This window comes from Macrotis lagotis, chromosome 7 (genome assembly GCF_037893015.1).
Source record: "Macrotis lagotis isolate mMagLag1 chromosome 7, bilby.v1.9.chrom.fasta, whole genome shotgun sequence".
Lineage (NCBI taxonomy): Eukaryota > Metazoa > Chordata > Mammalia > Peramelemorphia > Peramelidae > Macrotis > Macrotis lagotis.
In genome coordinates this window covers 197,935,138-197,962,700 of record NC_133664.1, presented here as the reverse complement: position 1 = coordinate 197,962,700, position 27,563 = coordinate 197,935,138, and the positions used below count along the sequence as shown (strand labels likewise).

General features: G+C 36.5%; 1 protein-coding gene across 1 annotated transcript in view; it reads right to left on the bottom strand.

Annotated features, from left to right (window-relative positions):
• Positions 1-21,193: 21,193 nt before the first annotated feature.
• The window catches only part of A2M (alpha-2-macroglobulin), a 260,412-nt gene continuing 254,042 nt past the window's right edge, over positions 21,194-27,563 (bottom strand). Inside the window, 2 exon segments of the mRNA XM_074195313.1 lie at positions 21,194-21,336; positions 21,711-21,752. Coding sequence (XP_074051414.1) covers positions 21,314-21,336; positions 21,711-21,752 — 65 coding nt within the window. The 3' untranslated portion in view covers positions 21,194-21,313.

The window sequence follows — 27,563 nt, the reverse complement described above, 5'->3', positions numbered from 1 at the left end:
AACACAGGTATATACAGAAAGATTCTCTTTAGTCATTCCAGCATTGGGGGAAGGGAATATATGCAAAGAACATAAGTAATCTAGGAAAACTATGGATTGTTCACACATGTACATTTTCTAGATTCTAGATTCTATGGGTAGAGAGCTCACACATGGTACATACAAACAGAGCAGCTCACAATTTTAATACTGAGAAATGATCACCATCCTCTGGTAGTATTATCACACTATTCTATTCTTGTAGGCATCACATCCTTGCATTTGCTGAGAGTTCTGTTGTCTCTATTGGTCTTATGATTACAGTACTTCCAGTAACTGATAGGACTTCAGCTCATCAAGACCATCTTCTGAGTGCTTAGGAAGTTTTTTTGGCCTAGGGAAAGTCTGACTCTCTTTTCATGGCTATAACAAGTCTGAACATCATTTTAAGGTAAGGCGGTCAACCATAACCAACAGAAAGACCTCAGGATACATTCAAGTCTTATTTTTTAAAAAATTATATAAACATTTTAGTGTTTTCCAATTATATACAAGAGTAATTTCTACCAATCATTTTTTGCAAGGTTTTGAATTTTTCAATTTTTCCCCCTCCATCCCTTCACTGCCCCTTCCCCCAACAGAAGGCAATCCAGATATAGTGTTTACATTTGTTTCCATGTTATACATAGATCAAAATTGAATGTGCTGAGAGAAAAAACATCCATAAGGAAGAAAAAATATTTGAAACAGCATAATTATTGTAATACATAGGACAACTTTTAAAACTTGAAGATAATAATCTTTGGCCTTCATTTAGGCTCAATAGTTCCTTCTCTAAATACATTGGGACTCTATCACGGATCCCCTAAAATTGTCCCTGATCATCGCTCTGATGGAATGAGCATGTCCATAAAGGTTGTTCATCACCCCATGTTATTTTTTTTTAGGATTTTTCAAGGCAAATGGGGTTAAGTGGCTTGGCCAAGGCCATACAGCTAGATAATTATTAAGTGTCTGAGGCTGGATTTGAACTCAGGTACTCCTGACTCCAGGGTCGGTGCTCTATCCATTACGCCACCTAGCCACCCCTACCCCATGTTTGTTAAGATGTATAATGTTCTTCTGGTTCTGCTCATCTCACTCCTCATCAATTCAAGCATTTCTTTCTAGGTTTTTCTGAAATCCCATCCCTCTTGATTTCTTATAGAATGATAGTGTTCCATCATATACATATACCACAATTTGTTCATCCATTTCCCCAATTGATGGACATCCCCTCAATTAAGTCTTTTCTTAATGAAAAAAAATATCCTTTTCTTATTGCTTTTTTTTTAGGTTTTTGCAAGGCAAATGGGGTTAAGTGGCTTGCCCAAGGTCACATAGCTAGGTAATTATTAAATGTCTGAGGCTGGATTTGAACTCAGGTCCTCCTGATTCCAGGTCTGATGCTGTATCCACTGCACCATGTAAAAACAATTTTAGCATTTGTTGTTGTTTTTTATTTTGAGGCCCCTCTCCACACCCCTCATCCAGAAGGCAAGTAATCTGATACAAATTATTTTCATGTTAGTCATGTTGTGGAAGTAAAAACAGACCAAAAAAATCCAAGAAAAATAAATAAAATTTTAAAAGTACACTCTGGGACAGCTAGATGGTGCACTGGTCCCGTATTGAGGGAGTTCTTGAGTTCTGAATTTGAATTTGAACTTACTCAGACATTTATTATCTATGTGATCCTGGTCAAGTCACTTAACCTCATTACCTAAAAAAAAAACACTCAAAAAAGTATTCTTCTATGTATTCATACTCTATCAGTTCTTTCTCTGGAGGTGAATAACATTTTTAATCACAATTCCTTTGGATCATTGGATCCTTGGATCATTTTATTGCTGAGAATAATTAAGTCATTTAGAGTTGATCATCATACAATATGCTCTTACTATGTACAGTGGTACAGTGTTCTACCTGGTTCTGCTCATTTCACTTTGCATCAGTTCAGATAAGTCTTTCTAGGCTTTTCTGAGAGTAACCTGCTTCTTATTTCTTTTTTTAAATTTTTAAATTTTATTTTTTTAATTGTTTTTTTTTAATTTTACAATTCCCCCCATCTCACATCCCTCCCCCCACCCTCCACAGAAGGCAGTCTGGTAGTCTTTACATTATTTCCATGCTATACATTGATCAAAATTGAATATGTTGAGAGAGAAATCATATACTTAAGGAAAAAATAAAGTATAAGAGATAGCAAAATTACATAATAAAGTTTTTTTTAAAAAAAATTAAAGGGGGGGGCAGTAGGTGGTGCAGTGGCTAGAGCACTGGCCCTGGAGTCAGGAGTACCTGAGTTCAAATCCAGCCTCAGACACTTAATATTTACCCAGCTGTGGGGCCCTTGGGCAAGCCACTTAACCCCATTTGCCTTGATAAAAACAAAAACAAATTAAAGGAAATAGTCTTTGGTCTTTGTTTAAACTCCACAATCTTTCTTTGGAAACAGATGGTATTCTCCATCACAGATCCCTAAAATTGTCTCTGATTGTTGCACTGATGGAATGAGCAAGTCCATTAAGGTTGATCATCACCCCCATATTGCTCTTAGGGTGTACAATGTTCTTCTGGTTTTGATTATCTCACTCAGCATCAGTTCATGCAAATCCTTCCAGGCTTCCCTGAATTCCCATCCCTCTTGGTTTCTAACAGAACAATATTGTTCCATAACATACATATACCACAGTTTGTTCAGCCATTCCCCAAGCAATGGACATTTACTCAGTTTACAATTCTTTGTCACCACAAACAGGGCTGCTATGAATATTTTTGTACAAGTGATGTTTTTACCCTTTTTCGTGGGTAAAATTGCCCATGGGTAAAAAAGGGTAAAAATACCCTTTTCAGAGTATAGACCCAGTAGTGGTATTGCTGGATCAAAGGGTATGCACATTTTTATTGCCCTTTGGGAGTAATTACAAATTGTTCTACAGAAAGGTTGGATGAGTTCACAGTTCCACCAATAATGTATTAGTGTCCCAGATTTTCCACCTCCCTTCCAACATTTATTTGTCCTTTCTAGTCATATTGGCCAGTCTGACAGGTGTGAAGTGGTACCTCAGAGATGCTTTAATTTACATTTCTCTAATCAGTGATAATTTAGAGAATTTTTCATATGACTATGATAGCTCTGATTTCCTCACCTGTAAATTGCCTCTGCATATCTTTTGGCCATTTGTCAATTGGGTAATGGCTTGTTTTTTAATAAATTTTACTCAGTTCTCTATTTATTTTATAAATGAGTCCTTTGTCAAAAATACTGGTTGTAAATATTGATTCCTAATCTACTACATTTCTTTCGATCTTGGTTCTAGTGGTTTTGTTTGTGCAAAAGCTTTTTATTTTTTTTAGAAAGATTTTATTTATTTTGAGTTTTACAATTTTTCCCCAATCTCATTTCCCTGCCCCCACCCTGCAGTCTGTTAGTCCCCACACTGTTTCCATGGTATACATCGATCCAAGTTGAATGTGATGAGAGAGAAATCATGTCACTAAGGAAGAAAAATACAAGAGACAACAATACATAATAAAATAGTATTTTTTCCTAAGTTAAAGGTATCTGAGACTTAGTTATTCTCAGCAATTATGGTCTTTGTTTAAACTCCACAATTCTTTCTCTGGATACAGATGGTATTCTCCATCTCAGATAGCCCAGAATTGTCCCTGAGTGTTGCACTGATAGAATGAGCAAGTCCATCAAGGTTGATCATCACCTCTGTGTTGCTGTTAGGGTGTACAATGTTTTCTGGTTCTGCTCATCTCAGCACCAGTTCATGAAAATCCTTCCAGGCTTCCCTAAATTCCCATTCCCTCCTGGTTTCTAATAGAACAATAGTGTTCTATGACATACAAATACCACAGTTTGTTAAGCCATTCCCCAATTGAAGGACATTTGCTTAATTTCCAATTCTTTGCCAACACAAGCAGGGTTGCTATGAATATTTTTGTACAAATGATGCTTTTACCCTTTTTCATGACCTCTTTAGGGTATAGATCCAGTAGTGGTATTGCTAGATCAAAGGGTATGCACATTTTTGTTGCCCTTTGGGCGCAATTCCAAAATGTTCTCCAGAAAGTTTGCATGAGTTCACAGCTCCATCAACAATGTATTAGTGTGCAAAAGCTTTTTAATTTAATGTAATCAAAATTATCTAGTTAGTTTTTACTGCTTCTGATTACAAATAAAAAACATTTTTCCTTCTTGACAAGAAAAAATTTCACGATATTCATTTTAAGCAGAAACTAGAGTAAAATAGTTGTGTATGTTATTAGAATTACAACTGAGCTCAGAGTATTAAATTTATTTTTTATTTGATAAATTTATTTTTCTGACTACATGTAAAGATAATTTTCAATAATTATATATTTTTAAGGTTTGAGTTCCACATTTTTCTCATTCCTCCTTCCCTCGTGAGAGTACTCTAATGTAAATTATACCTGCTAGGTTAAACATATTTCCATTTTAATCATGTTGTAAAAGAAGAATCAGAACAAAAAGGGAAAAAAATCTCAAGAGGAAAAAACCATAAAACTTTTTTAAAAATTGAAAAATTGAAAATAGTACGCTTTGGTTTGTATTTAGACACCATAGTTCTTTCCTTGGATGTGGGTGATTTTTTTTTCCACTACAAGTCCTTTAGAATTTTTTTTTGATTATTGTACTACTCAGAAAAGTAAACCCATTATAGTTGATCATCACCTAAAGTTGCTATTAATGTGTACAGTGTTCTTCTGGTTCTGCTCACTTCACTCAACATCAATTCATGCTAGTCTTTCCAGGCTTTTCTGAAGTCAGGTCACTCATGAATTCTTACAGAACTACAGTATTCCATCAACTTCATTTACCACAATTTATTCAGCCATTCCTTAGTTGTTGGACATCCCTTCAATTTCCAAATCTTTGTCACTTCAAAAAGAACTGCTATAAATACTTTTGTACATGTGGGGTTTTTAAAAATCCTGTCTTATGATCTCTTGGTATATAATCTAGGTGTGATATTCCTGGACCAAAGGATATGCATAGTTTTACTGCCTTTTGGTTGTAGCTCAAAATTGCTCACCAGAAAGGTTGGATCAGTTTATAATTCCACCAACAATGCATTAATGTCCCAGTTTTTCCACATTTCCCCAACATTGATCATTTTCTTTTTTGTCATATTAACCAATCTGATAGGTGTCATCAAATTTATTCTTAATAGCAAATGGTTTGTGACTGATTTATTATGTACAAATGCAAATTCCTATATGATGTCAATAACTTCAGTTTTGTGAAGAATTCTATGAAATATTATGATGACCATGCAAATATGCTTTTACATTGTTTTTTCACTCATTCCTTTCCTCATTAAGTTATGACCAAGGCGTTTAGTAGAAAGCTCTTATAAAAAATATATTTTTGACATAATGAACAATTATAACTGATGTTCATAATGACTACTCTGATGTATGATAAAATATCAAATGGCCCCTACATAATCAAATGAAAATTAAATTATGTAGGATAGATTTAATATAAAATATATGCCTTTAAGATCTAATTCTTTGAAACTGTTAATTTATTCAACTAAAGAAATTTTATGTATCTATTCTATGAAGAGAATTGAATTCAATAATTTTGTTGTTTAGTTGTTTTTCCAGTCATGCCCAACTCCCTATGACCCCATTTGGCATTTTATTGGCAAAGATATTGACTTGGTCTGCTAACACTATCAGAATATCAGAATATCGAAAATGATGACTGCCTACAAGGGTCTGATAGTCTACTGGGGGACATGATATAGACAAACAAATAAGATTGGTTGAAGTTAGGTATGAAATGGGGCAAAAAAGATATCCAGATGAAGTTTTTATTCTTTTTTTTTGTTTGTTTATTTTTGTCTTTGCAAGGCAATGGGGTTAAGGACTTGCTTACAGTCATACAGCTGGGTAATAAGTGTCTGAGGCCAAATTTGGACTCATTCCTCCTGACTCCAGGGTTGGTGCTCTATCCACTGAGCCACCTAGCTTCCCCCAGAAGAAGTTGTTTAGAAAATTTTGAGGAGAAAGGTCATTTTCATCTGAGGAGATCAGAGTTAAAGTTTTGATGGAGGAAATGGTATTTAGGCTCTGAGGGAAAAGAAGGACTTCAAAAAGCAGACATGAAAAGAGGCAGAAGTCCCTTGTGAATGCATAGAAGTGTCAGAGTATAGGTCTAAGTCAAAGAACAGCCAGTATTCCAATTTGGCCAGAATATATTGAACTGGAAATTAAATAAAACAAAAATGGAAAAGTAGATTGAAGACAGATTTTAAAGAATCCCCAAAAATCTCCCTACAGAACTTGTATATTATGGTGGCAAAGGGAACCACCAAAGTTTTTTGAACTGAGTAATGATATGATTAGATTATTGTACTACTCAGAAAAGTAAATCCATTATAATTGATCATCACCCAAAGCTGCTATTAATGTGTACAATGTTCTTGTACAATGTTATTGTAGCAACTAAGTGTAAGGTTGATTAGAAATAGACTGGAGAGGGGCGCCTAGGTGACACAATGGATAGAGCACCAGCCCTGGAGTCAGGAATACCTGAGTTCTAATCTGACTTCAAACACTTAATAATTACCTAGCTGTGTGGCTTTGGGCAAGCCACTTAACCCCATTGCCTTAAAAAAAAAAAAAGAAATACACTGGAGGCAGAGTGACTAGCTAGGATGCTATTATGTAGTTTAGGTGAAAGACTTAAGAACTAAATCTCAGATGATAGCATGTGAGTGGAAAAAACTAGAAAGGATAAGAGAAATTAATAGTATAGATCCCAGGATTTGACAATTGATTGGGTTTGTAGATGTGAAGGAGAATGAAGAATACAGGATGACATTCAGTTTTTGAGCCTAGGTGGTGGAAGGCAGTAGAGAACAGAAATAAGAAATTTGAGAGGATGAGAATATTTATTGAGGATGGGTTGAACTTTGAACATGTGGAACCTGATGTGCTGATGGGATATCTAGGTAGAGAAATTCAGCATTCACTTGGGGAGAGTTAAAGTTAGACATGGTTTAATCCAAATAGTAATGAAAAAAAATGAAGCCTTAAACTAGATGGGATTGCCAGTGGAAAGAGTGTAGAAAGAGAACCTGGGACACAAAACTTTAAGGGACACCCTCAAATACAATATTAGAAAGAGAACAATAAAGTGGGGAGATGAATACTCTGTATAGATAAATGATAAGTGTATATTCCCACTTCCACTAAAGTTTATTCCTTTGCCTTACTATGTCATAAAGGACAGGGACTATCTTTCACCTCTTTTTGTATTTCCAATTCTTAGTTATAGTTGTTGTTGTGGTTGTAGTCATTGTCAAGTCATACAGTTATGTACAACTCTTTGTGACACTCATGGTCTATAGTTGTCCATTAGAGCTTTCTTTGCAGATTTTTTTTTCTTTTGGACTAGGTAAAAGTGGTCATTCTTGGCCTCTTTGCCTCATTTCTCCCTTACCCAGCCTTAATCACTGAATGGACCTTGCCTCAGTCAAACTGAGACCTGGAAAAGATCTTAGCTTTAAAAGGCCAAAGTCTCCCACTACCTCCAGGGTCATCTCCAGTTGTCCTAATCAACATCTGACCACTGGACCCTGATGACTCCAGAGGAGAAAGTGAAACTGGTGACTGCACAATCTCTTTACTTAAATACAATTTATTTAAATATAATGGTATCACCTCCCTGATGTTATGGTCTTCTTCAAGAATGAACCACAACTTTTATATTTTTTTTAGGTTTTTTGCAAGGCAAATGGGGTTAAGTGGCTTGCCCAAGGCCACACAGCTAGGTCATTACTAAGTGTCTGAGACCGGATTTGAACCCAGGTACTCCTGACTCCAGGGCTGGTGCTTTATCCATTGCGCCACCTAACCACCCCAAAGAATGAACAACAACAACAACAACAGCATCATCCTCTTGGCAAAGATAATGGAAAGTTTTGCTATTTACTTTTCTAGCTCATTTTACAATTGAAATAGGGTGTCTGAGACAGGATTTGAACTCAGATCTTACTGACTCCTGGTCTAGTGCTCTATTCGCTGAAACACCAGTTCCTGTATTAAGTAGATACTTAATGAATTTTTAGCTTTCTTTTTTCCTAAACAATTTGCTAATGCGAAAATTACTACCAGAATATTTTATAGTTGTTACAACATATCATCATTGATATAAACTGTCTTTCATTCAGTAGGTAAATTTGATATACAATACCTGTCATAAGATAAAGCTTCTTAGTTAACCAAAATATCCAATTAACCAGAATATTTTATTCCCCAACTCTTTTGAGTAAACAGAACAGAAATTCACTGCTCAAAGAAACACAAATGATTTACTTTGCTTATTTGCTAGGTAGAATTGAGTTAAATTTTACCTAAAGTAAAACAGAAACCATTTGAAATTCAGAATTGATTTATTCATTGAACAAAAATTTATTAAAGCACATACATGAATATAAATTAACTTGTAGACATTTTACCAAAATTATTTAATAGATTCACTGAGTCTTATGGCTCAGAGAGCTCAGAGATCAACTGATCCATTCCCCACATTTTACAAATTAGGAAACTGAGGTACAGTGAAGCCTAGTAATTCAATCAATGTTGTTTGTTGTAAAGTTGAAAAGCCAAGAATTTAAGTACTTTTGACTTCAAATCCAGTGTTCATTCCATAGTATCCTGATGTATCTTATGTGGATATGTAACTGTGATTCTTTCAGTTGTTATCAAATAAGAAAAGTAATATAGGAAGGTCATTTGAATGGTATTAAAGTGTTTGCCATTTATCTGGAGGACCTAAAACCTAGATACCAATAAACTTTATAGAAAGGATTAGTTTTTGGAGAGTGAAGAGATAGCTTTATCTAATTTTCAAAAAATGAAATATTCCATAATTGTTACTTTATCATCATTAGCATTCTGAAAATCAAATAGAAAAAATTTTGGAAACTTTTCATAAAATATTCATAATTCAATGTGAATTCTTGCTTACCTTTATTTTGAGATTTTCAAATAATTTTTTGCTTTCTAATTCTTATTGTATCCTCTGATGTTTGTAGTTACATATTACTGATGAGCAGCTTGGTGTGAAGGGAAAAAATCAGTGAGCTTGAAGTATAGAGATCTGGATTAAAATCCTGAATGACATTTAATAGCTGTCAATAAGTTACTGAACCTCAGGGAATCTGCTTCCTCATTTGCAAGAAAGGGATACTTTTAATTTTAATTCCCAGTTTATTCTAAGAAAGGGCCTTTGTATAGATTGAAGTATTATATAATTGCAATTTATGAGCCCTGTTTTACAAATAAATGATATGGAGACATATATTTAATAGCTCAGAATTAGAGTTTTCTCTCTCTCTTTTCTCTCTTTCCCCAAATACATATATATATATATATATGCATGTAAATATGCATATGTCTGAAACCATAACTGCATACAATTTGATTTTTTAAAGAAATATGTCGAAAATTTAACATGATGGTACCAACATTGTACTGTTTGTCTGTGTCTTCATTTCTCACCGGGCTGTAATCTGGACTTCAGCATCTTGATTCAGAAAACTCTTCATTTTGGAAAATCACTCCACCCCTGGAATTCATACCATAGAAACACCCTTAACTCATGCAGCTCTTCTTTCTGATTGGATGACTCCCTTCTTCACATTTTAGATAGTAAAACTATCATCATGTGGGGGGTGGTGGGGGTAGAGCCAAGATGGCGACAGGAGAAGAGCTTCTCTTAAGTGTTCTCTCTCAAAACTTATAAAATAAGGACTCTAACTAAATTTTCGAGAAACAGAACCCACAGAAGGATCCAGTAAGGCAATTCTCCATCCCAAGGTAACTTGGAAAATAGTGGAAAGGCTTTGCTCCATGGGGTTAGAGGGGCGGCTGCAGAGCGAAGGAAGTTCAGCCTCCCAGGGCTGCCCCAGGGCACCGGGGAGCTGTGGCTCAAGTTTCCTGACCTACACCCCTGGGAGCACTGGGCACAACTTAGAAGATCAGCAGGGGACCTATGCCACAACGAAGGCATGAAGCCCAGCCCTCAGGGCACTCATCAAGCAGTGTGGCCAAGGCAGCCCAGATCCAGGAACTGGAAGCAGGTAGAGCTGGTAAGCAGGAGCCCCCAGGCAACTCAGCCTTGAGTATTCAGTCTAGGTAGGGGAGTAGAGAGAGACTTCCGAGGTCTGTCCTTTGTCCCTGGGACAGGACTCTGGGACTCTGACCATGTTCAGATCCTGATAGCAGTCTAGGCTCCCCATAGAACAGTAGGGCCCCCCTCCTCAGCCTTGTGGCAGAGGGGTGCGCTTGGGGTCATTCACAGACCAGGAGAGAAGACAGAGCCTCACACAGAGAGATCCTTGTGGGAGGTGTCCCAGTAATACTCAAAAGCTCAGGAAGCACCCCAAGACCAGGCACAGGCTGGGGAAATGAGTAAACTGAGAAAAAAGAGGAACACCATTAAGAAATACTTTATCTATGATCCCAAGAAGGATCAAAATACTCAGTCAGAAGATGAGGAAGTCCAAGCTCCTGCATCTAAAGACTCCAAGAAAAATGGAAATTGGGTTCAGGCTATGACAGAGCTCAAACAGATTTTGAAAATCAAGTACGGGAGATAGAAGAAAAATTCGGGAAAGATATGAGAGAGATGCAGGAAAAACATGAATAAGAAGTCAGCAACTTAGTTAAGGAGATCCAAAAAAATACTGAAGAAAATAGCATGTTAAAAACCAGCTTAGGCCAAATGGATAAAACAGTTCAAAAAGTTATTGAGGAGAAGAATGATTTAAAAAGCAGAATTGGCCAGATGGAAAAAGAGATAAGAAAGCTCTATAAGGAAAACAAATCCTTCAGATCTAGAATGGAGCTGAAGCTGCTGACTTTATGAGAAATCAAGACACAATGCTTCAAAACCAAAAGAATGAAAAAATTAGAAGAAAATGTGAACAACTCATTGAAAAAATAACTGATCTGGAAAATAGATTCAGGAAAGATAATTTAAAAATTATTGGAATACAGGGGTGGCTAGGTGGCATAGTGGATAAAGCACCGGCCTTGGAGTCAGGAGTACTTGGGTTCAAATCCGGTCTCAGACACTTAATAATTACCTAGCTGTGTGGCCTTGGGCAAGCCACTTAACCCCATTGCCTTGCAAAAACCTAAAAAAAAATTATTGGAATACCTGAAAGTCATGATCAGGAAAAGAGTCTTGACATCATTTTTAAAGAATTCCTACAGGAAAATTGCCTAGATATCCTAGAAGCAGAGGGCAAAATAGAAATTGAAAGAATCCATCAATTCCCCCCTGGAAAGAGATCCAAAAAAAAAACAACCCCCAGGAATGTTATAGCCAAGTTCCAGAACTCCCAAGTCAAAGAGAAAATATTACAAGCAGCCAGAAGGGCACAATTTAAATATCGTGAAGCTGCAGTCAGGATCACACAGGACTTAGCAGCAACTGCATTAAAGGCTCATAGGGTTTGGAATATAATATTCTGGAAGACAAAAGAGCTCAGAATGCAAGCGAATGCAGGAAAACTGAACATCCTCTTCCAGGGAAAAAGATCGACTTTCAATGAACCAGGGGAATTTCAAATGTTTCTGTTGGAATGGCCAGAGCTGAACAGAAAGTTTGATCTTCAGGTAATGGACTCAGATGAAACAAAGAGAGTGGAGGAGAAGGGTAAAATATAAGGGACTTAATGATGATGAACTGCATGTATTCTGGCATAGAAAAATGATACTGATAATACTTATATGAAACTTCATTTAATAGAGGAGGTAGAAGAAGCTTTTATGGGTTTTTTTTTTAGTTTTTTTCAAGGCAATGGGGTTAAGTAGCTTGCCCAAGGCCACACAGCTAGGTAATTATTAAGTGTCTGAGACTGGATTTGAACTCAGATACTCCTGACTCCAGGGCCTGTGCTGTAACCTCTGCGCCACCTAGCTGCCCCAGAAGGAGCTTTTATAGATGAAGCACAGGAGAGAGATGAATTTGAAGATATAATATATTGTAAAAATGGAGTCAATGGGGCGGCTAGGTGGCACAGTGGAAAAAGCACTGGCTCTGGAGTCAGGAGTACCTGGGTTCAAATCCGGTCTCAGACATTTAATAATTACCTAGCTGTGTGGCCTTGGGCAAGCCACTTAACCCCATTTGCCTTGCAAAAACCTAAAAAAAAAAAATGGAGTCAATGGCTAAAAGGGAAATGTAATGGGAGTAAGAGAAAGGAGAGGTAGAATAAGCTATTTCATATAGGATATTTCATATTTCATATAATAAGACTTTTTTATTACAATGAGCTATTGCAATGATATGGAAAGGGGGAAGGCGAGGGGGAATGAGGGACCCTTCACTCTCATCAGAGGTTGCTCAGAGAGGAAACAGCATATATACTCAATAGGGTATAGACATCTAGAATAAGAAGGAGAGAAGAGGGACAGGGGGATGGGGGAGGAATGTGAATGATGGAAGAGAGGGTGGACCATGGGGCAGAGTGGTCAGTTATAACACATTTTCTTTTTTACTTTTTTGCAAGGGACTGGGATTGGATGGCCTGTCTGGGACCACAGGGCTGGGTGGTTGCTGGGCCTTAGGGGTGGTAGGTGGGCTCGGGGCCTCTTGGCCCCAGGGCCAGTGATTAGTCTGCTGTGCCACTTAGCTATCCTACAGGACATTTAAGAAGAGGGACAGAGTGAAAGGAGAGGGAAAATGTAGTGTATGGTAGTGGGGAAGTACGAATGGAGGGAGTTGCGATCAGCAACAGCAACAGTGGAAAATTATGGAAGTAGCTTTCGTGATGGACTTATCCTAAAGAATGTGATCCACTGGTGACAGAGCTGGTGGTGTTGGAACACAGACTGAAGCACAATTATTATTATTGTTGTTGTTGTTGTTGTTGTTTGAGGGGGTTGCAGGGCAGATGGGGTTGGGTGGCTTGCCTGGGGTCACACAGCTGGGTGATTGTTGGATGTCTGAGGTCAGATTTGGATCTGGGTGCTCCTGACTCTGGGGCCAGTGCTCTGTCCACTGCACCACCTGGCCACCCCTACTACTACTACTACTACTACTACTACTTATTATTATTATTATCATCATCATCATCATCATCATTTTATTTTATTTTATTTTATTTTGGGTTTTTTTTTTTTTGGTTTTTGCAGGGCAGTGGGGTGGCTTGCCCAGTGTCACACAGTTGGGTGATTGTTGGGTGTCTGGACCCAGATTCAGGCTCGGGTACTCCTGATTCCGGCTCGGGTGCTCCTGATTCCAGTGCCAGTTGCTCTGTCTAATGAAATTGAGTTCAATAGAAGAAAAGTTATTTTTTCAAGGTGGCATAATCAGTAAGTGGCAGAGACAATGCTAAAACCCAAATCTTTTCACTCTTTAGTTCAATTTTTTTCCATTATAATATAGCAATCTTATAGCCCTCATCAAGAGGATAGATTGATTTCTGATTAGAACATGAGGACAGAGATTTTTTTTAACTTCTTTGTAATATCTTCTCTTATCCAGGGGAAGTGGTAGAAGGATAGCCCCTTTGCTGTGTGGTTTAAATTCAGAAGGAGAAAAATTTCTGCTTAGCTGAGAGAATGATAAGAGACTCTTCTGCAGTCTATAGTCTATAGACAAACTTGGGGAGAGAGAGAGAGAGAGAGGTAGAGACAGAGACAGAGACAGACTGAAAGACAGAGACAAAAGGAGACAGACACATAGAGAGAGAAAATGGGTGAGGGATTGAACACTGGAGCTCTGAACATGTTTGAGAAGTCAGCCCCAGTTCCTTACTTCAGAGACTGCAACTCTAGAGACTGCTGGGAATGTACCTCTCCTAGGTGAGATTATTCTTTTATTTTGTGTATTCTTTGGCATATTATAATCTCTAGAATGTCCCCAATATCTCTTTGCTATTTTTCTGGGATCAATGGGTTTACTCACCATTTGTTATTCATGATGATCTTTTGAGTAACTAGCATTTATTGGTGGTAAGGGGATAAGCTAAGTACAACTGTCACCCTTAAGAGTCAGCAGTGAGGGAAAAAAACTAAAAAAAAAAGAGTTAACAGTGACGGGGCAGCTAGATAGCACAGTGAATAGAGAGCACTGGCCCTGGAGTCAGGAGGACCTGAATTCAAATTCAGCTTTAGACACCTTATAATTGCCTAGCTGTGTGATTGGGCAAGTCACTTACTTAGCCCCATTGCCTTAAATAAATAAATAAAATTGAAAAAAAGAATAAACTGGTTCATTTAAAAAAAGTTAATAGGGAGGGGAGTTCAAGAGATGGCATATAGATATAATACTAACCTGATAATTCTCTGAGAGATTTCTCAGTCTTGGGATCTTGATTTCGTATGCCTCAACCTTCCCGCATGCCCCATCAGTAAGACAGATCTGACATCTGTAGCCCCAGTGATTAGCTAAGGATCCACCATAAAATAAATCCTTAATACATACTTTTGATTGTAGTCACTTGAGTTCCATATTTCATGTTGATTGTCAGGATAATTTTTAAAAGTTCAAGTGCTACCTCCTTCACAAAACCTTTCCTGCTTCTTTTCTTACCCCCAAGTCGTTCATGATACACCCCAAGCCCCTCTGAAATTCCTTTGCAGATATTTAGTATTTATTTATCTGTATGCACTTTGTTTCCTCTCCTGTGAAAAAAGTAAGCTTCTTGAGGGTATGAACTGTTTTTATTTTCTTACATTTTGGTAGGTGGCTAATATATTAATTTATTTATTCTTAGTTATAATTCTTCCTGATATTATGTTAAGCTGTGATGTATACTTTGATTTCTTCACTTTGGGTACTCGATAACTCATCTCAAAGAAATAATATGTGAAGAATATAATATATTTTCAAAGTTGTTCCAACTTGGGAATAACTACTTCTGTTTTGGGGCAGCTAAGTAGAGTTGCGGATAGGGTGCTGGATCTGGAATCAGGTAGATTCATTTTCAAAAATCAAATCTGACCTCAGACATTATGGTAACCCTGAGCAAGTCATTTAACTCTATTTGCCTTGGTTTTCTCATCTGCAAAACGAGCATGACAAGTAAGCATTTTTGCTAGAAAATTCAAACCCAGAGTCATTTAGATTCAGATTGTACTAAAAAAAAAATCACTGAACCACTTCTATTATAACTGGATTTTTGTTTACAATGTTAGAAAATGCTGTTGAGTTTTCTTGGATCTGGTAAAATCTAAATATTTTCTGTCTTTCCTGTGTCACCATTACATCAAAAAAAGACTTTACATAGCAACAGAGAGGGCACAACTGGACATAAGAAAACATCTGGCAAGAAGAAATTAAATATTTTTTGAAGGAAATTAGAACCAGCTGCCTTTCCCCCAAATACACCCTGCCATGTGTCTTCTGAAGAGAGAGGAATCCAATAAACTTTTACTGGAAAATATCAAAGCCCTTCATTTAAGTTTTTTTCATTTAGTTATATATCCAAATGAAGGTTTTCAAAGCTTCTGTACACTGAATTTTGTTATTGTCCGTAACCTTAAAAATAAAGGTTTCCTGAACATTTAGCAAATTGTAACCTCATATATTCAAAAAGCTGCTCTTTTTTTCATGATTGTCCATTATGTACTAGTTACTTGTGGAAGTGAATGATAGTTGAAAAGCTCTTTATAAATTGGTGTATACCAGGGTCATTACAAATAATGTCACTATGCTATATGATGCTGGAGTCATTGTATCAGCCTCTATTTTTAGACAATTACAAATTAGCTATGCAAATCTTTTCGCTAGGGTAGAACTCAGCAGTTTGGGAATATTATTTAATTTAATTTATTTACACTTCATTTAATTTATTTAAATAAATTCCAGAGATCTCTCTGATTTCTAGCTAGATCTTTTACTATCATTGTTCTAGTTAAAGTTTCTATTAATGCTAATTTTAAGACATTTGAAGTATTCAATGATAAAATTTCCTCCCTCCATGCTTTGAAACTTTTTTGTGTGATTGTACATATTCAAATTAAACTCAACATCATTTTAATGCTAAATTTTTATAGTTAGAATAAATATACCCTTATACAGATACACATATAAATTAAGCTATTATTTTATACATTTTCTTATGAATATTTTTTCCTATCAGAAAATTACTTTGTTTGGATCCCTTGTGGACATAAATGAAAGTTGCATACATTATTTTTCAGGAAATAATCATTGCTATGACTATTGGATCTGACAGATCTAATGATATATTAAAATGCTTTTGTACTTTTGTATAAAGATACAAACTAGATGGAGTCAATAACTATGGTGAATTTACATTTATCACAGGCATATCAGGAACTCTATTATATGTCATTCCTGCATGTTTAAACATATAATGCTTTTTAAAAAACTTGTCTCTAACAAGAAAAAGAAGACCCCAAGAAATCGTGTTGAAAGACATATGGTTGGATGTCCTTAATTTCCATACTAATTTCATGTCTTAATAAATTGGGTGTTACTGACCTTCAGATCTGGTCTATGAAGACTGGAACACAGAATGTACAGTGTTGTTTCTATTTCTATAGTGGGCAGAGCAGCTGGCATAAGAATGTGACACATGCTCTCCCAAGAATATAAATGGATGGTGGGTCCTAAGCAAAACATGATGATCACATTATAGATCTCATCATTACCTACAAGTGCTCTACTTTCTTAATCAATAACTCTGTCATTTCTATTTGCTACCTGGAAGGTTTCAGTGGACCTAAACAGCTGTCAATTTGTACTTTATTTTCATCTTTCTTATGGGAATCTATTTGTTATCTGTTTAAGACCACTATTAATTACATTTTCAAATTATAAAGCTCATTTTGATGGGTTTGTATGTTTATTGTTGAAGTAGACTTCATGTGGTTCCTTCAGCCAAAAGATTTAGTAAAGGTCTAAAGATCTTTATGAGAGAGTAGAACTATGCTTTGTGACTTCCCATCTTCCCACTAACAAAAGTTATTTGGATTATCCAAAAAGAAATCTCTCAAATAGCTTCGAAGTATATTTGCATTTGGGAGTAAGGGATAGTCCAAATCCCAAAAAGACCATGTAGGTGTCTGGCAGAGAAGCTCAATTTATTTCTGAGGGGGCTTATTGACTACTATGAATGTGTTTTCTGTTTTCATGGATCTCTGTATTTTCTGAGGAGGGGAGAAGGGAATAAAAACTGCTCTATACTTCTCCTTGGTACTTTTCATGTTTTTGTGGGAACTGGTAACCCTAATTACTTATATTTTTTGGAAATCTAGACATGAAATATACTTTAATATTTCTCAAAGTGGAAACACAAACTATATCTAGTTGTGAGACAAATTAGTCTCCTTGGTCAGGGACCTGAAAGTGGACTAGGCTATGTGAGTAAGAAGTTTTGGGGAGACCCTGGTTCAAATAGTTCATCTACAAAGTGCTTTACAAATTTTTAAAATACTGAGTAAATGTCAATAACTATTTTCTGCCCTATGTTTTAATGTAGTATCTACTTGGGCCTTAACTCTAACCAGCTGATTCTGAAATAACTACTATATGTAGTTGTGCTCATCACAGCTAAAATCTTTTTTTCTTCTTGAAGTTGTTTCCCCTGGCCTAGTATAGAGTTTGTCATATAATAGACACCCCCTCCATCTAGATACTTCTTGATTGATTAATCATTGAGTGAAAGTGTTTATGATCACAATACCAAAAGAACCACAGAATCAGGATCTTGAATTTGAAAGAAGATTCAGAAGAATCCCTACAAAAACATCCCCAAATGTCATGGAACACTATTGTTGTATTAGAAACCAGGAGGGACGGGATTTCAGGGAAGCCTGGAGGGATTTGCATGAACTGATGCTGAGTGAGATGAGCAGAACCAGAAAAACACTGTACACCCTAACAGCAACATGGGGGTGATGTTCAACCTTGAAGGACTTGCTCAGTGCAACAATCGGGAACAATTTTGGGCTGTCTGCAAAGGAGAGTGCCATCTGTATCCAGATAAAGAGCCATGGAGTTTGAACAAAGTTCAAGGACTAGCCCCTTTAATTTAGGGGGAAAAAAACAATATCTTATTGTCTGATCTTGTTATCTCTTAGACTTCTTGTCTCTTCCTTAAGGATATGATTTCTCTCTCATCACACTCAATTTGGATCAATGTACAATATGGAAATAAAGTAAAGACTGACAGATTGCTTTCCATGGGGGGGGGGGGTGAGTAAGATTGGGGGGAAAATTGTAAAAGTCAATATCTTTAATAAAAAAAATAAAAATAAATCCCTGACAAGTGGTTAAATAATCTTTGCTTGAATTTATTTGATGAATGAGAGCTCATTATCTACCATAATGACACTTCTACTTTGGAATAGTTTTGATTGCTAGAAAATTTTTATTTACATCAACTCTAAAGTTTCTTTTTTTTGAAACTTCAAGCCACTGCATTCCTATAAGGCTAATCAGACTAATCCTCTTCCATGAACTGGCCCTTCAAATACTTGAAAGTAGTTCTCATTTCTTTCCTATCTCTTCTTCACCAAGCTAAAAATTCCTTTTTCCTTCATCCTATCCCAAGAAGACACAATTTTGAGATCTTTCACTTTCCTAGTTTCCCTTCATCTCTGAATACTCACTAGATTATCAATTGTTTGTGTCTATTCAAACAAAATCAGTTTTTGGGATCTGGGGAAAGGGTGTGATGTTATTAGATACTCACTATAACCAGCATTTTCTGATTCCCTTCTCAAAGAGAATGGTGGTGTTCAGGAATGATTACAATACTTCAGATGTGGTCTCCCCAGGATAGATTACAGAGGGACAATCACCTCTCCAGTTCTGAACACTCTATGTCTCTTGAAGTAGCCTAATGATTGTTTTTGGTTTGTCATATCACATTGTTGACCTTATAGTCACAAAAGCTCCCAGGTTTTTTTTCCAGATATTACTATCTAGTCTTCTCCAATCTTGTATTTATGTAGTTAAAAAAAAATTTGGGGGGGGTCATTGGAGAAAGTTACATTTAACTCTATTAAGTTTTATCCTACTCTCTTTGACTTAATGTTCTAGCAGAATGTGAAGTTCCCAAGTTATTTTGTTTGACCTTTATTTTTGAAAAGAACCAATGGTGTTATGGTTGATGTATTAACTTGTGTATGAATTGGATTAAAGTGAGACAAGAGTTACACAAAGTTGCAGACACACTCTCTCTTATTGAGTCATCAAAGAACAAAAGTCAAGAACATTATCGATGGTCAGGAATGTAGTAGATATATTTGGCATCTTCCATATCTGACCAAACTACATATCACAAGCTTCAGTTGCCTTCATGGTCATTGGAACAAATTGCTTTCATCCACTTACAAGAGGATGTCTTCATATGCTTGGAGCACACATTCCCCTAACTCACCAGTAGGTTTGAGACCTGTTGGTTACCCTCAAACTGGCTTAGTCCATCTGCTGACACAGTTTACCAAGGGGTGGCTGCTGCTTCTTGGAATGGTAAGTGAGAGTTGAGTGAGGATGAACACCAACGGTTAATGAGCAGCACTGAAAAGGGCTCAGTTCTTATATCAGAGGTTTTAGTCCTCCTGAACCCTCCATATATCCCAAGTTCTCAAGTAGTCAACCAGTCTTGGTCCTTTTTATGTCTCTTTCCCAAGCTATACTTTTTCAGTATAGTTTTTGTTGTACTTCTCTATATACTGAAGTTACTGAATATCAAGACATAATGTTTAGTTTGTAGGATTTATTTTTTTTAGCTAGGCTGCCCAGATGAAACCTATCTCAAATCATCAGCCTGGCATTTGAAGTCCCCTTTCAACAAGTCCTGTCTTATTTATTATTCCAGGGTATCTTTTATAATTTTCAATCAGTTCTTTTAAGTTTCCATTTGATTCCTCCCATAAGCAAGCCATTTTTATTATTCCCCCTTTATCTTCATTCAAGCTGCTCACATACCTTGCAATATTCTTTCTGTTTCTCTCGTTCTCTCCATTAATTCAAATACTATGCCCCCACATGAAGTCATTCTACTAGCTGTAGCCTTTAACATTCATTCATGTTTCAGTATTTCCTTTACTCTAATGAATCATTCTCATGTCATTTCATGTTTCTATTTTCTCCCAAGATTTTTTTTTTGCAAGGCAAATGGGGTTAAGTGGCTTGCCCAAGGCCACACGTCTAGGTAATTTTTAAGTATCTGAGACCAGATTTGAACCCAGGTACTCCTGACTCCAGGGCTGGTGCTTTATCCACTATGCCACCTAGCCACCCACAAGATTTTTATCAATAAAAACAATAATAACATTTAAATAGTGCTTATATTATCTCATTTGAGCCTCACAAAAACCCTGGGAGATTAGCACTATTATTTCCCCCATTTTACAGATGAGAAAACATTTATAAATGAGAAAAGTAGATACCAGAGTCACAAAGCTAATTCTTTCCACATTACCACTTTCCCTGTTGTGAGGCTTCAGTATATCACAGGTCAGCATAGGAAATTAAATGGGAATTTTTTTGAAGTTTTGCAGAAGTCAAAGGACATATGAAAGCCTGTAGATGACCCAAAGCCTATGACCAAATTTTGGTCTTAAATTTTGACAACTCAAATTTAGCAGTAATGTACTATTACTACCTCATAAAAGAAAAAGAAAAATTCAGACTTCTCTGTTATGAAGAGTCAAAAATTTTTACTCAGATTTTCCAGATTGTAGGGATACTGCATCCCTAACCCCAGAGATATGGAAGGGATATCTGTAAATCTCTGAGAGGTAGGATTTGAACTCAGACCTTCCTGATTCCAAGCCCAGTATTCTATCCTTTGGTTCACCCAGCTGCCTAATCATTTTAATTATTCTCCAAGGGCAAGGAATATTCTTTTACTATTCTTTTTTTTTAAAGTTTTTGCTAGGCAATGGGGTTAAAGTGGCTTGCCCAAGGCCACACAGCTAGGTAATTATTAAGTATCTGAGGCCGCATTTGAACTCAGGTCCTCCTGACTCCAGGGCCAGCGCTCTAACCACTGCACCACCTAGCCTCCCCGATTCTTTTACTATTCTTGTATCCCCTACAGTGTACAGTTCTAGACATAATTAGTTGGTCCTTAATAAATTGTTGGTGCATGAAGAATAAGGAAAAGAATAAGACCAATCACAGTGATTAACTCTATGCACACATTTATTCAAGAATATTTTGTTTTTGCTGAAAAAAACACAATCTTTTCTGGGTTAGGAGAGGTTGGAAACCAAAGCTTCTAAGTCTTGTGCTTAGAGGTGGTTCTTAAGCATTTCCTTGATTTTTGTCTGTAAAGAAAAGAGAGAAATAAGAAAGTTTTCCCTGAAGTTTTGGAGGAATCTGGTAACTTCCCCAGCTAAATCTATCTTCCCTAGTTTAAAAAAAAAAACAACCTTTAGCAAGCTATGGTCGGAAGTGTGACTCAACAGAAAAATTCACCACATAATAAACATGCATCTTGATGGAGGAGGGGAATAAATTACTGTAATCAGAGTTAGGGGCCCTCTCTCTAGCCAGCTCCATCAGTGCATAGACAAAGATTTGGTCAGTAGTTTGGAAAAGAGACTTAAATGCTCTTAAGGGAGATAATAGACAAAAGAATGAGATACAGAGGCCAAGGGCATAAGCTAAAACATTGGGTACATGTTCTTTAGCTTTTTACCTGTGCTGCAGGGGGCATGGTACTCAGTAACACCTAATTCATCTGAAAGAAACAAAAATGGAAAGGTTGAGAGAGGAAGACCAGAGACTAATGCACACATCTTAAATATATTAGGTTCCTGTACTTAGTTTGCTTTGGGAAAGAAGGATATCATGTCAAAACTCCAGATAAACTGACTTAACCATAATAGAGAGAAAAAAATGTTCTATTTAGTAAACAATGGAAAAAATTAACAATGCCTACTTTTCCTGAAACTCCTTAAAACCCTGTTTCAATGTGACAGTTCAAATTTTTTTTTGTTATTGTTTTTGCAAGGCAATGGGGTTAAATGACTTATCCAAGGTCACACAGCTAAGCAAGTATTAAGTGTCTGAGGCCAGATTTGGCAATTCATATTTAAGCTAACTAGAAGGGACTCCATTTTCTTCTTTTTTTTGACACAATTTTATGTTAGTTTATTTTTTCCAATTACATGCAAAGATAGTTTTCAACATTCATTTTTTTAAATAAGTTTTTGAGTTCCACATTTTTCTACTACCCTCCCTTCCCTTTCCCTTTCCCAAGGCAGTGAGTAATCTGATATAGGTTCTACATATACAATTGTGTTTAACATATTTCCATATTGTGAAAGAAGATTTAGAACTAAAAGAAAAAAAAACCATGAGAAAGAAAGAAAAAACACAAGTTTTAAAAGGTGAACCTAAAATGCTTTGTTCTGCATTCAGACTCCATAGTATTTTCCTCTGTAAGTGGATGTTATTTTCCATCACCACAAGTCTTTAGGATTGTCCTTGATCACTGAACTGCTGAGAAGAACTGAAGGATTCTGTTTTCCTAATGAAGCAGCTGTCTGACATGTAAAAGAACACTGGGGCTGAAGTCAGGACGAACTGAGTTCAAATTCCCCTTCATAGGGTGGCTAGGTGACCCAGTGGATAGAGCACCGGCCCTGGAGTCAGGAGTACCTGAGTTCAAATCTGACCTCAGACACTTAATAATTGCCTAGCTGTGTGACCTTAGGCAAGTCATTTAACCCCATTGCCCTGCAAAAAAGAAAATTCCCCTTCAGACACTTTATTGACTGTGATCTTTGGCAAGTCACTTACCTTCTGTTTGCCTCAGTTTCCTAAACTGTAAAATGGGGATAAGAAAAGCATCCATCTCTCAGGGTTGTTGTGAGGATCAAATGAGCAAACATTTATAAAAGTTTGGACACTATAGAAATGTTAGCTATTATATTTATCATCATTATTGCTATTTTTTAATCCCATTCACAAACCTGCCCTATAGCCAGATTGGCCCAAATGCTGTTGTCAGAATAGGTCTTATCTTTGTTTAATCTTCTCTTTTCCCCCTCTGTTTATCAAGATCAAATTTCTTCACTTTGGAAGTTTACTTTGTCCTTGGGCACTGGAGTACCCTCCTCTTTTTTTTTTGCAAAGCAATGGGTTTAAGTGGCTTGCCCAAAGTCACACAACTATTAAGTGTCTGAGGTCGAATTTGAACTCAGGTCCTCCTGACTCCAGGGCCGGTGCTCCATCCACTGTGACACCTAGCTGCCCCAGTACCCTTCTCTCTGATGCTTCTGATGAAGATTGGCTGGATCTTTTCAGAACTTTTTTTTTTTAAAGATACCTTTCAGGCCAACAATTTTTCCTCTTTTAGGAGCACTCCCGGCTCTCCAGACTTTCTCTACAATGCTCCTACTTGAATGATCCATTCTTCCCCCATCTTCCATTTTTCAGTTTTCTTTTATGCACTTGGCAAATAATAAAAAAATTAATAAATGCTTCTTGACTTGACTTATGCCTAGGTTGAACTAAATTCAGTTAGGATTAACTAGAATAAATCCTAGTAATTATCATTGCAATAATATGGACAGGCAAGGTTAAGGAGGCTATTAAGAATGAATGCTCAGGGGCAGCTAGGTGGTACAGTGGATAAAGCACCGGCCCTGGAGTCAGGAGGACCTGAGTTCAAATCCGACCTCAGACACTTAATAATTACCTAGCCGTGTGGCCTTGGGCAAGCCATTGCCTTGCAAAAACCTAAAAAAATAAAAGAATGAATGCTCAGATCTACCACATAAGTGCCACCAAAGCAGCCACAGAATGGGGTTGTGCAAGTCCATGATCAGGCAAATTCAACATGGGAAATCAAAAGAGAGAGAAAGGTTGAATTTTAGGGTTGAATCAGGATATAGGCATTATAGGTAGGCAGATTTTGGCTTGAATAAAAAAAATTCAAATTAATTAATTTAATAAATTAATTTAATTAAGATTGTACACAAAGGGAATGAGCTGCTTCAGGAGGTAATGAGTTCTTTGTCACAATAAGTTTTCAAAGCAGAAGTTAGATGAACCTTGTCAGGGATGTTCTGGAAATAACACTGTCTTAATTTTTGTCCAAATTATTGTTTTAATTGGTTAGTTACTTTTTCAAGTCCATATGACTTACTTTCATCATGTCTATATTGTAAGCTCCTTTTTTGGTTTTGTTTTGTTTTGGTTTGGTTTTTTTGCAAGGCAATGGGGTTAAGCGATTTGCCCAAGGTCACAGAACTAGGTAATTATTAAGTGTCTGAGTTCAGATTTGAACTCAAGTCCTCCTGAGCCAGTGTTCTAGCCACTGCACCACCTAGGCACTCCTATTGTAAACTTCTTGAAGATGGAAGTTTTACATTTCAATTCAATAAATATTTTTATCATCATCATGTCATTTCATCTTTTCCAACTAAAAATAGTCTTGGAACAAGTTACTATATTACTATAGTTCCTTTCATATTCAATGTTCTACAAATTGTTTTTTACACAGGTGACTATTAAAACTATGAGCTCATGGAAAGCATTCTTGATCCAGCTACTGGTACAATAACAAAAAGGAAAATATGGAAGATACCAACCTCATACTATTCTATGTGATTTTGATGTCAAAATTTTGGGGTTGTTTTTTTTTTTTAGCAAGACAATGAGGTTAAGTGACTTGCCCAAATTCACACAGCTAAGTGTCTAAGTTTGAATTTGAACTCAGGTCCTCCTCACTTCAGGGCTGATGCTCTGACCACTGCCCTGCTTAGCTGCCCCATCACACACAATTTTTAATGCAATTTTCCTCATATAGAAAAAAACATTTTTCTATACTTTGTGTGTATATATATATATATGTATATATATATATATGGGTGTGTGTGTGCAAGTTTATATATTTTTTGAAGTATGTATGTATAATATATATTTATATATATTTAAAATATGTATATATACATATACTTTCTATATACGTGTGTATGTATTTTTTCAAAGAATATATTTTCAAATTATATATGTAATTATATATTCAAACTATATATAATACATGTGCATGCATGTTTGTATATATATATATATATATATTTAAAATTTTTTCACATCATGCAATTAGGAAATATTAGTATTTTGGGGGGGGTGACATGCATTTAAAATATTGTCCCTAAGTTTTCAATGGATTATTATTAAATCTGGGTAAAACATCCCAGGCAACTGTTAGTTCTGATAGTGGTCTGATTCTAGGGCTGTTTAAAGGTTGAGTTTCCAGGGATATCGCAAGGTTATTTTGGATTTGTACTGTGGAGATTTGTCATTTGCCAATCATGAAAGATTGTGGTTTTCTGATGCATTATTAAGCCTTGCTAGGTATTTGACAGCTGTGAAACTTTTATCACTTGTAGTGCTATGTTGCATGATGTTGTTATTGTTCATTGGTTTTAGTCTTATCTGATTCTCCATGACCCTATTTGGGGCATGGCAAAGGTACTGAAGTGGTTTGCCATTTCCTTCTGCAGTTCATGTTACAAGTAAGGAAACTGAGGCAGAGATTAAGTGATTTGTCCATGGTCATGCTACTAGTGTCTGGGCTCTTTACACCATGGAGCCACCTAGTTGCCTGGGATATTGCACAGTCTTCCCTGTTTCCTTGCATTTCTTTACATAAAGTCTGGACTCCTTCAAAATGTCCATTCAGGAGTTGCTAGGTAGCAGTTTCTCAGTTTTGAATAGTCATAATAAACCCCACTATTTCTCCAAACAAGTCGATGTGATTCATTCATTTGTTCTACTTCAGCCTATTGCTGACTGAATTCCAAAAGTATTTCTGTAAGTTTGGAGCATGTGAATCATGCTCTAAGAATATAAATCCTCTTTCTTCCTCTTTTTTGGATGTGGAAAGGGACATCTTTCTATAGCTGCCTTACAGATGGGTCTTATGTTTTGTTAATACTGAGGCAGCTAGGTGGTGCAGTAGATGCAAGCCTGGAATCTAGAAGACCTGAAGAGTAGAATTGGGCTTTAGCTATATCAGTCTGGTTGCTATGGGAAGGATGGATTAGAAAAGGAGTGAGATTGGAAGGAAATGAGCCTTTATTAAGTCATTTTTACTAACTAGGTATTTGACAAATATCTCATCTGATCCTCCCCTCAACTTGGAAGGGAGGTGCTTTTATCAAAACCATTTTACAGATGAGGAAACTGAAGCAGAGAAAGTCAAAGTGGCACATCCAGTGTCACATAACTAGAAAACATCTGAGGCCAAATTTGAACTCAGTTCTTCCTGAGTTCTCCACTCTAATCACTATGCCACATCTAGCTCCCTGACTAGGGTAAGGAGATCTATTATGAGATTATTGAAATAGTCCCGATGAGAGAGGGCTTTAACTAAGGTAATTGCCGTGTCAGTAGAGAAAAGGCAATTGATGTGAGATACACTGTGTAGGAAAAAATCAATAAAATTTGGCCACTTATTAAATATGAAAGTAGAGGGACAGGGAAGAGTCAAGTAGGGCACTTAGGTTGCCATCTGGGATGACTGGAAAAGCTACAATGTTATTTCAATCTAATAATGCCAGCTTTTCTATAATTATTCAAGAATTAAAGAATTCAATAATATAATCAATAAGTAGATGGTGATATATCGAACAGTATGCCTGGGTAAAGTTTGGAATTCTTCCTGTGACCAATTTTCTACTTTCTTGCTTTGTGGAAAGAAAGACGCTGCCCCACCCCCCCAACTCTGTCATTACAATCAGTACCATATTTTTTGCACTTAGCGATCTTGCTTTTTAATTATCATATTCTTACATGAGCACATCTGGTTTTGGATGTCTAATATACCTATAGGGTGTAAGGTCTTGGTATGTAATAAGCATCAAGTATATGCTGAATTTATGGCCTCAGTTTAACATTAGAATGTTTTAAGATTTATAAGGTGCTTTGCTTTCAAAGTCTATGAGGTTGAGAGTGCAAGTATTATTACCATTTTACAGTAAAGAATACTAAAGCAGAAAAATCAAGTAACTATCTTAATAAATTTACAGGACTAAGAATTGCCCAAGCCTGGCTCCAAAGTCATGTGTTCAGGCTCCAAGTCTAGTGTCCTTTAATTGAGAATGCTGCCTTTAGGAATTTTTTGTAAAATCATAGGATTCCAGAACTTAGAGCAGGATGGGACCTCAGAGGTCTCAAGTCTAAGTCCTATGGAAATTGGGGCCCAGAGGATTGGAGGGAAGAGAGAAAATAAAGAGGAGCCAAGAAGGAACCAAGGAGCAGTGAGTAGAACCAGAACAATTATTCACTGAAAATAATATTGTTAGAATGAGCAACTTTGAAAGTTGAGAAATCTGATCAACACAATGACTCATCATGATTCCTGAGGATTCGTGATTGAATATGCTACCCACCTCCTGAAAGAGAATAGAGATTGGTACAGAGAGAGTAGTCTATCCTCCTGATGAACTCAAAATAGAGATTGAGTCATATTTTTTGGACATGGTCAATGTGCAAATTTGTTTTGTTTGACTTGTCATGTTTGTAAAAGTTTTAT